This window comes from Leptosomus discolor, chromosome 26 (assembly GCF_034619465.1).
Source record: "Leptosomus discolor isolate bLepDis1 chromosome 26, bLepDis1.hap2, whole genome shotgun sequence".
Classification (NCBI taxonomy): Eukaryota; Metazoa; Chordata; class Aves; order Leptosomiformes; family Leptosomidae; genus Leptosomus; species Leptosomus discolor.
In genome coordinates, this window is record NC_141416.1 from 3,754,199 (window position 1) to 3,765,593 (window position 11,395).

Here is an 11,395-nt window from a genome sequence, read left to right on the forward strand (position 1 = left end):
CTGGGAGAGGGAAGAGGAGGCCAGAGAGGCACTACAACTCCTGCCCTGCACTGCCTGTGTGTGCAAGGACTCGTGTCTCTGAGCAGCCCTGTGGGTAAGATCAGTGCACGAGGCCGACTCAGATGTGGAGACCTGGCAGAGCCCTGACATTTCTCTGTGTGACTCCAGGAACAAGCCCCACTGGCCCAGTGTGATTCATCTCAGCTGCCTCAGACAGGCTCATTGCAAGGGTTCCTGTTTGCTGTGTCACCCTTGCCTGTGGTTCTGGACTGTTCCCTCAAAAGTGCCAGAGCAATCAGAGAGGTTCTGGGGTCCACAGAGAGGAGCCATCAAATCCATCTTCAGGAAAGGCAGGAATGAGATTTGGGAGAATTACAGGCTGGTGAGCCTACATCCATCCCTGGGAAGGTGATGGGACATGTCCTGCAGCCATTTCCAGGTAGTTGAAGGACAAGAAAGGGACTGCTGAACCAAAATGCTAAGGGTAACAAAGGGCATGTTGTGTACCTGGAGTTTTACAAGGCCTTTGACACGGTCTCCTGTGGTGTCCTTATAGCCAGATTGGTGCTCTCCGGGCTGAAGAAGCGGACGTTGTTGTGGGTGGGATGTTGCCTGGATGATCAATGCCAAATGTCGTGTGGTATAAAGTCCTCCGTGCAGCGAGTTACTAGCGGCATCCCTCAAAGACCAGTACTTGCAACAACACGCTTGAACATCTTTACGATTGCCCTGCATGATGGGACAGAGCGCACTTTCAGCACCTTTGGGGGTGATGCAAAGCTGGGCAGAGGCCTTGAGCAACCTCATCTAGTTCACCCTGCCTGGAGCAGGACAGTCAGACACGATGTTGTTCAGGGCTCTCTTCCAACCTCAGTTAGTCTGTGATTCCATGAATCATTCCCTCAGAGAGGTTTTTGAAGACAGAATAAGTAGAGGAAGAAGAAGAAAAGAAAAAAATGTCGGAAGAGGAGCTGTATAATATGTCAACATAAATGCATCAGTTCCTGTGAAGAATGTCACCCCACTGAAATTGTTAGCAGGAATTATATTTTGTACATTCTACAAAACAGGCATACTTTTATCTGGTCAGGTCCTGGCCATAAGGAGGGTGATGGATGGGTCTGGTATTATGAAGTCAGTTGGCTACAGGAAGTATGAGAGAGAATACGGCAAGACAGCGAAGATTTACCTCCCTGAAGTTCAAAGCAGGGTGAGAGGTGAGAGGGATCTGAATGGTCAAAGAGTAAGAGAAGGAGAAGCCCTGGAGAACAGTGGAAAGTGCATATGTCCAGAGAGGCTTCTGAAGAGATGACTGCAGACATGGTGAGTTTAACCAGGGCAGGCAGAAACAGGTGAAAGGTTGGGGAGATTAAACAGACAGCGTGACAGGCAAAGTGGGGGCGAGGCACGCACAGGGTAAGGTCAGTATTTCAGAGAGCATTTTCTCTCTAATTTGGAGAGATACGGATTCAGTGGGTGGACTTTTCAGTGGATAAGGAAGTGGCTGGATGGACGCATCCAGAGGGCAGTGGTCAACGGCTCGATGTCCAGATGGAAAACGGTGACAAATGGTGCTCCTCAGCGGTCCGTCCTGGGACCAGTGTTGTTTAATATCTTCATCAATGATATTGACAGCGGCATTGAGTGCACCCTCAGCAAGTTCATTGATGACACCAAGCTGGGTGGTGCAGTCGATATGCCAGAGGGACGGCAGGCCATCCAGAGGGACCTGGACAGGCTGGAGAGGTGGGCCCAGGTGAACCTCAGGAGGTTCAACAAGGCCAAGGGCAGGGTCCTGCACGTGGGCTGGGGCAACTGCTGGTATCAACACAGGCTGGGAGAAGACAGGCTAGAGAGCAGCCCTGTGGAACAGGACTTGGGGGTGCTGGTGGATGAGAAGCTGGACATGAGCCACCAGTGAGCAACTGCAGCCCAGAAGGCCAATCGCATCCTGGGCTGCACCAAAAGAAGTGCAGGCAGCAGATTGAGAGAGGGGATTCTGCCCCTCTGCTCTGCCCTGGTGAGACCTCACCTGGAGTGCTGCATCCAGCTCAGGAGCCCCCAACACAAGAGGGACGTGGGCGTGTCAGAGAAGGGGGCTGGAGCACTTCTCCTATGAAGACAGGCTGAGAGAGTAGGGGTTGTTCAGCCTGGAGAAGAGAAGGCTCCGGGAGGACCTTATACCTGCAAGGGGCCTATAAGAAGGCAGGGGAAGAACAATTCACAAGGGTTTGTAGCAATAGGACAAGGGGTAATGGTTTTAAGCTACAAAAGGGTAGATTTAGGTTGAACATTAGGAAAAATTTCTTTAATATGAGGGTGGTGGATCACTGTAATGATCAGGGTGCCCAGAGAGGTGGTGAAACCTAATCCCTGGAGCCATTCAAGGTCAGGCTTGATGGGGCTCTGAGGAACATGACCTAGTTAGAGATGTCCCTGCTTATTGTAGGGGAGTTGGGCCAGGTGGCCTTTAGAGGCCCCTTCCAACCCAATGTATTCTATGATTCTTTGAGGTGGAGGCTCAGGGCACTACAGGAGCAGCGTGCACCTGTTTGAAGGGTGGTTTCAGAGATGATGGAACTTTTCTTGGTAGAGGGAACAGAAGGAAAGCTCCACAAAGTGCAGCTTGGAAGGATCAGACTGGAGGGGAGAACAAAAGAAATGCCACTCCAAGGGTAGCCTTGTGGTGCAAGAGGTCACCCAGAGGGAATCTGGATCAGCCCATGGCTTTGTGTTTCAAGGAATGGCTGGTGAGAGTGGAGAGACACGAGCAAAGGTGTAGAAATGGTGGGGTTAGAGCTGGGTGGGAAAGCAAGCAGGGTGTCAAGAGCCTGAAGGGAAAGAGGTGCAGGCTTGGGTCAGGGTAGGACAGCCTGCAGGAGAGATGGCCAAGGGCTGTAGCAAGGCTGAAAGGTCCAAGAGGCCTGAGGTCTTGGTCCTCTTGGCTGGAGCAGTTGCCTCTGCCAGCGAGGCTGGTGAGATGGAACTTGGAGGGTGTCAGGATGTGCCTTCGCAGGGCCTGAGGGTCAGGGCTTGGCCTTTCTGCTTCCGAAAGCAAAGCAAAGGGTTTTCTCAGCACTACAGCCACCTGCTCAGGGCCTTGGCCTGCCTGCAAGCATGGCCTCCAGTGATCTGCTCTGAGGAGGCCCTGGGGAGGCTTTGTCAGTAAGGACCCTCAGGGGGGCCAATCAGGGCTTCAAGGGACTTCTGGGCTTTGCTTCTGACTTTGACTTCTGGAGAGGTCTCTTCAGACTTCTCTCAGTACCTGGGGATCATGTAATGAGCCCCAAATGCCCTAACGAGCTGCTGATCTTTCTGTAACTTTCTTCACTACAGCTGATTGGAGCTGTTTCATAGTGTAGTGAAGGAGGAAGTTTTCAAAGTGCATCAATAATTTTATTTTTTATTTTAAGAGTTACACCTTCTGCCTTTTCTTTCAGAGAAAAGGTTAGAGCAGCATTCTCCAAGTGTGAATGATCCAGATGGTCTCCTCAGGAGGTCTAGACTGGTCAGAAAAGCAGTTTTTTGAGGTCTGACACTGTATGGACAACCTTGCTCCTCACCTCCCCAACCCCACCATTTTCCTCATTGTCCCCTGGAACCTGCATCACTTTTTGTGACATCCGCCTTCTCCCTTGCAGTCTGCAGCTGGATGTTACAGATCCATTGCATCACCTTCTGCCTGCACTCCTGAGAGACCTGGCTGCACACGGGCACAGAAGAACTTTCCTGATGTGCAAACAGAGAACAGTGAGGCATGATAAAGTTTCATGAACAATAAAACACACTCTGCAAGCACATGCTCTGTCCAAGCTGTCTCTAATGAGCTTGAACTTCTTACAAGTGATAATCTGATGAGAAATATTTGAGGCAGGTAGATACAAAATGAGATCTATAAACACAATGAAAGTGTTGACTAAATAGACAATTAGACTGTTGAAAGACGTGTAAGATTTTACTCCCTGAAGCTGAAACAGCAACATAGGTGAGAGGCACCTGAATGAACAAAGATTAAGGGAGGAGGAAGCTGGAGAATAATGGCAAGGGTCTTTACCTGGCCAGTCTGCATCTGAAAAGGTGACTTCAGAAATGGTCATTGTATCCTGGGCAGGTGCAAATATCTGAAAGATTAAAGAAAGTAAATACACCGTTGAACAGGCAGAATAGTGGTAGTGAAGTTACAGGGGCAGATGGATATTTCTTTGGAATAGCCCTTTGGCAAGGTCATGGGATTGGCAGAGGCCTCTTGTGAAAAAGGACAAGCCAGTGTTGCAGCCATCTTTGAAAGGGGCCAGAAGTGCAACCCAGGGAAGCCCAGACTGTACAAGCTCACGTTGGGGAGGAGTGTGACATCCCTGAGAGTCCTCTTGGGTGACAGTTCATCAAGAGACAGTAACTGTCAACATGGCCACTCCAAGGATCACTCGTGCCTCACCATCCTGATAGCCTGCAGTTCTGCATGAGGAGATAAAAAGTGGCTGCCATTTGCCTCAGCTTCAGCCAAACTCTTGGCGTGGTCTCCCTCAACATTCTTCTCCCCAAGTCAGGCCATTCCAGTCGGGATGCACAGAGAAACAGACGGGTAAAACACTGGTTGGATGATGAGGCTGAGAGCAGTGATGAAGGGGTCAGACCCTGCCTGGAGGCCACGGGGACACACTGGGGCATGGTGGGGCAGCACAGGGGACCCTGCTGTGCCCTGGGCAGTTGGACACGTGTGCCCATGACCCAGAGGAGGCCACTCTCACCACATCTGTCAATGGCACTAAATTGCAGAGACCGATCTTGTGCCCTAGGGATGCCATTGAGGGCCAACCTGACTGGCGGGAGGACTGTCCTGTCAGGACATTCATGAGCCACAAGAAGGACAAAGGGCAGATCCTGCACCTGGGACAGACCAACACCCTGCAGCTGCAGGGCCTGGGAGCTGCCTGGCTGGGGAGGAGCTCTGCAGAAAAGGCCCTGGTGGTGCTGGGGGACACAAGGCAAAGCACGATCCCACCGTGCAGCCTGGTGGCAAAGGCAGCCAGCAGTGTCCTGGAGTGTAGAAAGATGAGCTTTGCCAAAAGGGTGAGGGAAGTGATTGTCTCCCCATGCTCATCCCTTGTTAGAGCATCAGGACAGTGCTGTGTTAATGATTGGGCCTCCACTGTGGAAGGGCAGGAGAGAGTGAGCAGTTGGGTAGCTGCTGGGCTATTGGCCAGAGCCAGCCCAGCACAGCAGGGAAGAAGTTGTGTATAACTGGGAGCGAGTTGAGTGGAGAGTCATGGAGATGCTGAACGGCTGGATCACTTGCCTGGGAGGAGAAAGTGAGGGAAAGGGCCTTGTTCCAGCTGCAGAAAGGAAGGCCTTGGGAACCTCAGAGTGACCTGGCAGTCCCTGTGGGGAGGGTTTCAGGAAGATAAAACCACTCTTGTAACTGTGGTGCTTGACAGGAGAACCATAGGCAATAGTCAGGGTTTGAACTAAGGACATACTTGGCCAGAGAGAAGGAACTGAGATATCCCCAGATCATGGGATGCTGGAGGCTGTAAACAGAATATTGACAAACCCTCTGACTTGCGTCTCCCAACTTACTTGCTAAAAGAGAGGGAGGTAGAGGCATCTCAGAGCCTTCAGGATCCTGGGGAAGATTTAAGGCCTCCAAGAAAGGAGCTGAATATAATAGTTTTTCTCCCCCCTTTCAGTCATTGACACCCAGAAACTTCACCTGCTTTTCCCCCATCTCCTTCTAAAACCTGACCAAGTGATGGGGAGAAAGGAAGCAGAAAGGCCCTAGGACTTGAAGGGCCATGGTGTCATTTCACAGTTCAAGCCACAAAGAGTCAAGGTGGGAAGTGGGTCTGCAAGTCTGAATCAACAAAGTCCATGGACAAGCAAGGCTGTGTCCATGGTCTGTGTCTGGAGACCAGTACACCTACAGCATAGAGGAAGGTGGGGCTGAAACTCAGGCCTGGCTTCAACGGCCTCCTGGGCTGATGGAGAGAGGTGTGGGTGGAGGCCCCAGGGGAGGCTGGTCAGGGACAGGAAGGTCTGTGGATGCTCTCAGGGCCCTGCCCCTGCCCCATGGGATCCAACCTGCCAGTGCCCTCAACAGCCCAGGTTCTCATTCCCTGATACACAGGGTCTGTGCTCTGCTACTCTCCTTCCCCACATCCCTCCAGATCTGGGAGACCACCATTTCCAGTCACCCCAAGCAAGGCTGGCACTGGTCTTCCCATCCGTGACCAGCTCTTCCTCTTTTGGGAGTACCAGGTCCAGGCCAGGATCAGACTGAGTGGCCCATCTGGCATCAGGAACATCTCCACAAGCCCCCTGACTCTTTGCGCCCTTGAGAACTGGTCCCGTGAATACCAACGAGGTGGAGTCCCCCATTAAGTCACGTTCTGTGATCCACAGACTTCCTCAGGTCATTTGTATGAGACTTTCTCCATTCCTCACCCTGACGGCATGACCTGTAACTCTCTCCTGGGTCTGTCTGGGATGGAGTTAATTTTCTTCACAGTCGCCCTTACGGCGCTGTGCTTTGGCTCTGTTACTGACACAGCGCTGACAACACACCAGTGTTCTGGCTACTGCTGAGCAGTCCCGGCAGAGCATGAAGCTTTCTTGTTCTCACCCTCTTCCCCCACAGTAAGCGGGCTGGGGGTAGCCAAGAAGCTGGGACAGCTGACCCAAAATGACCAGAGGGATATTGCATACCATAGGACATCATGCTCATCAATAAATCTCAGGGAGAGGAGGATGAAAAGAGGACATTTGTGGTCATGGTGTTTGTCTCCCCGTGGCACTGATACCTGTGATGAAGCCCTGCGCTCCTGGAAATGGCTAGACCCCTGCCTGCCCGTGGGAAGTAGGGAATGAATTCTTTATCTTGCTTTGCTTGCACACACAGCTTTTGCTTCACATCTTGAGCTGTCTCAGTCTTGACCCGGGAGTTTTACTGATTTGTCACTTCTGATTCTCTCCCCCATCCAGCTGGGGGTGTAAGGGGGGAGTGAACAATTGATTCTGGGTGTTTAGCTGTTGGCCAGGCTCAAACCATAAAAAAATTCCTACGACCGTGACCTCCTTTCTGGGCTCTCCTTTGACCCACACACAGCTCTCACCTACACTCTTGCCTGTCCAACAGCAGAGCTCAGATATCTGAGCTGTCCTGACATCGAACAGGAGAACGCCTGCTCCTTATCTTCTCTGTCAGTCTCTCCTAAAGACCTTGCATCTCCACCCACCACCAAAGCCATGGGAGCTGTCCTTCCCCACCTCAGCCCTTCTTCCACTCCTGTCACAGCTCTGCGGTGGCACATGGGGCTCCTGCTCTCTCTGCCCCAGGCTGTGGGGCCCTTTTGGGCTGCGGCACCTCAGACGTGGCACCAGGGCCAAGGGCGGGCTTGTCACCTGGAAACGTGGTGGCAAGAGATGGGACGCCGTGTGTGGAAAGGCTTTGCTTGCCAGCAGAGGCACGCTGGAGGGGATGGCAGGTGGCAACGTGCTGATGGCTGAGGTTCTCACCACGAGAGCAAGAGCTGCAGTGCCCGAGGGCCGAGAGAAAGAGGCCTGGGCTGTGCAGCCCTGGCAGGAGAGGGGTTGGCTGTGCCAGGGCACTCTGCAGCAGGGTGGGGCCTGTGCCAGAGGTGAAGCCCATCTCCAAGAAGGACCATGATGCTGCTGGAATGTCCCTGGGGGAGGACAGCCTGTGATCCAGCCACACAGCGGACATCCTGCTGGGGCCGACCGGCTAGAGAGCAGCTCTGCAGAGAAGGACCTTGGGGTCCAAAAGGACAAGCAGCTCAGCCTGAGCCAGCAGGGCACCCTCGTGGCAAAGGCCAACAGCTCCTGGGCTGCATTAGGAAAAGCGTTGATGACAGGTGGAGGGAGGTGACCCTTCGCCTCGACTCAGCACTGGCGAGGACACACCTGGAGTGCTGTGTCCAGTGCTGGGCTGCCCAGGGCAGGGAAGCTGTTGACCTACTAAAGCATGTCCAGCAAAGGGCCACAGAGCTGGAAGGGACTGGAGCAGCTTTTGTAGGTGTTAAGGCTGAGAGATGTGGGACTGTTCAGTCTGGAGAAGGAAGCTTGGAAGGATTTTATTAATGTGTAGGAATACCTGCTGGGAGGGCATGAAGTCCAGGGAGCCAAACTTTTCTCAGGAGTTCCCAGTGATAAGACAGGGGGTGATGGACACAGATAGATACACATGAAATTACATCTAAAGCCAAGAAATACTTCTTGAGTGTGAGGGTGGTCAACCAGTTGAACAGAGTGCCTAGTGAGGTGATGGAGTCTCCATCCACCCACCTAGGCCATGGTCCTGAGCAACCTGCTCCAGCTGAGCCTGCCTCAGCTGGGGGTTGGACTAAAGGATTTCCAAACGTCCCTTCAAACCACAACGTTCCTTTGAGAACAAATGAGAAAATTAAGATGGAAAGAACTGAACAAGAAATAGCCTTGAGCACAAATACAGTGGGATCCCATGGAGAAGACTCACACTGGAAGCAGGGAGAAGTGTGAGGAAGGAGGAGTGGAAGAGATGAACTGTTGTGTACTGACTGACACAAAGCTGTGGGACTTGGTGTGTAATGAGTGTCAGTAGGAAACTGGATCCCTTTTTTATTAATAATGAGAGGGGATTTGGGTATCACTGAGCCCCGGAAGAGGACAGAGTTTACCATGCAGCAAAGGTCCCTGTTCAGAGCTGGGGTGTAGGGCCAGAGATGGAAATGGCTGGTGTGTGGGCCTAACTCTCCTGGGGCAGCTTCCCTGAAGTGTCCAGCGACCAAGGCAGAGACTAGGCCCCTCTCTTCTGCACCGTTGCTGCCTGCTTCCTTCAGCACAATGGCTGGCTCTGCCCTGGGAGCACCCTCTGGCTGCCCCCACCCTACGCACATACCACTTAGCTCTACACTGACATTTTCCTCTCCTGGGCTCTTTCCAGCCCACCTCAGCCCCTCCCCAGCTCTCCCCACCTCTCCTGAGCTTTTCCCTGCCCTGCACAGCACATCAACCCAGTCTGGGCTGGCCCCATAAAATTGTCCGCCTCAGGGTGCTGCAGAGCTCTGGGCACTCCCCCCACAGCCCCAGCCCCTCTGAAGTACAGAAAAGATTCTAGGGGACAGACAGGGTGGTTGAGGGTCCCCCTCAGCTCTAGGTCCGGGGTGAGCCATGGCATGAGGAGATGGAGGCCAGCATCTCCCTGTGTCTGCTGCTCTTGTCTCCAACAGATCCTTATAGCCCACTGCCAGCAGCCCCTCTAGGCCAGCCCCTCTCCACAGCACAAGAATCCAAGCTGTACCCTCCTCCCCTGAACCCATGGAGAACCCAAGCACAGCAGCACGGCCTCATGGGGTGTATTTCTTCAGCCTGTTCCTAATTGCAGCTTTGGAAGAAGACCTCCAACCTCCAGACAGGAGCACTGAGGAAATGCCCTTTTATTACAGAGACACAGCACAGCAGACCAACTGTATCATCATGCTAGACACACGTCCAAAGGCCTCTGGGTCAGACAGGCTGGGTTCCTGCCTTTGGAGAAATGGAGCAGCTTAAGACATTCCTAAGCAAAGAGAGTTCTCCTGGGTGAAATGCCCAAAGCACAGGAGGTTCCTGAGATAATGGGAAATCATTTGTGAAGAGCCATGGGCAGCTCATTGCTGCTGACAGACAAGTGGTTGAACATGTTTCTTCAGGGCATTCTTGATCTCCTGGTTCCTCATGCTGTAGATGAGGGGGTTCACTGCTGGAGGCACCACTGAGTACAGAAATGAAACCACAACATCCAGGGATGGAGAGGAGATGGAGGGGGGCTTTAGGTAGGCAAACATGGCAGTGCTTACAAACAGGGAGACCACGGCCATGTGAGGGAGGCAGGTGGAAAAGGCTTTGTGACGTCCCTGCTCTGAGGGGATCCTCAGCATGGCCCTGAAGATCTGCACGTAGGACACCACAATGAACACAAAACAAACAAATGCTAAACAGGCACTGACCACAAGTAGCCCAGCATCCCTGAGGAAGCCTGAGTGTGAGCAGGAGAGCTTGAGGATCTGGGGAACTTCACAGAAGAACTGGTCCACAATATTGCCTTGGCAGAGGGGCAGTGAAAATGTATTGGCCGTGTGCAGCAGAGCATTGAGAAACCCACTGCCCCAGGCAGCTGCTGACATGTGGACACAAGCTCTGCTGCCCAGGAGGGTCCCGTAGTGCAGGGGTTTCCAGATGGCCACATAGCGGTCATAGGCCATGACAGTGAGGAGATAATACTCTGCTGAGATCAAAAAGAGAAAGAAAAATTGCTGAGCAGCACATCCTGCGTAGGAGATGGCCCTGGTGTCCCACAGGGCATTGGCCATGGCTTTGGGTAGAGTGGTGGAGAGGGAGCCCAGGTCAAGGAGAGAGAGGTTTAGGAGGAAGAAGTACATGGGGCTGTGCAGGTGGTGGTCACAGGCTATGGCGGTGATGATGAGGCTGTTGCCCAGGAGGGCAGCCAAGTAGATGCCCTGGAAGAGCCAGAAGAGCAAGAGCTGGAGCTCCCACGTGTCTCTAAATGGCAGGAGGAGGAACTGGATGATGGAGCTGCCATTGGACATTTGCCGGGTCTTGGTATGGTATCACTGCTCAAAAAAGGAAAGGAAAGATAAAATTTAGGACAGACTCCTCTGAGCAAAGCCATTCCTCTTTTTACACCAACACCCCCAACTGAGATGCATTTCCTTCCTCAGCTTTGTGCTGGCTGAGTGTGGGGTGAGGAGCAGCACCTCTGCCCGTATGCTGCTGAGGAGTCAGCTTTGCTCTGCTGCACTGGGCACATGGAGCTGGTTTGTGCCAGCTCCGACGTTCACAAGGGCTGTCAGACGTAATCCACCTGTCATGGAAAACTTCAGGCCCTGCACTCATGACTCTCCAGAGCCTGGGCTGCAGAGCAGAAGCTTAGCATGGCCTTATAACAATTGTGTCTGATTTTCATTTTCCACCATCACAGCTGGAGAGTGTTCTTTTTCACGGTGGAAATCCTCATTTGTATGGCTGATAATGTGAAGAGTCTTGAGATGGGAGAGGCAAAAGGGCTGAGCTCTCTGTGCCTTAGGGCAGAGGCAGGAGAGCCACAGGGTCCGTCAGCCTCTATCCCACCTGCCCTGCGCTTTCGCTCGTGCTGCCCTGAAGATGACTTCACGCGCCAACTCCCCTTGAAAATGCCCCACACGACTGCACTGGTACGGGAGCAGGGGAGCCCTGTGGGAAAGGGCAGCTCTGTGAACTCTTGTGTGCCCCAGCCCAGAGATGGAGTTGTGGTGGAGAGAGCAGTACACGACCTCCCCCAGAGAGAAGCAAAGGACCGTGAGAGGGGAGCGCTGACCCCCACAGAAAGGCTCAGCACTGCCCAGGATCCTACGGGAGAGCTGGG

The 11,395-nt window shown here is 53.0% G+C and overlaps 1 protein-coding gene across 1 annotated transcript; it reads right to left on the minus strand.

Moving 5' to 3' along the window:
* Positions 1-9,641: 9,641 nt before the first annotated feature.
* On the minus strand, positions 9,642-10,580 carry LOC104340559 (olfactory receptor 14C36). Its single transcript, XM_009953731.2, has one exon. The coding sequence runs from the start codon at positions 10,578-10,580 to the stop codon at positions 9,642-9,644; it is 939 nt and encodes a 312-aa protein (XP_009952033.2).
* Between the last annotated feature and the right edge of the window lie 815 nt (positions 10,581-11,395).

Excerpts from the sequence above, each read along its gene's own strand:
- LOC104340559 (XM_009953731.2), bottom strand. The coding sequence starts at position 10,580 with ATGTCCAATGGCAGCTCCATCATCCAGTTCCTCCTCCTGCCATTTAGA.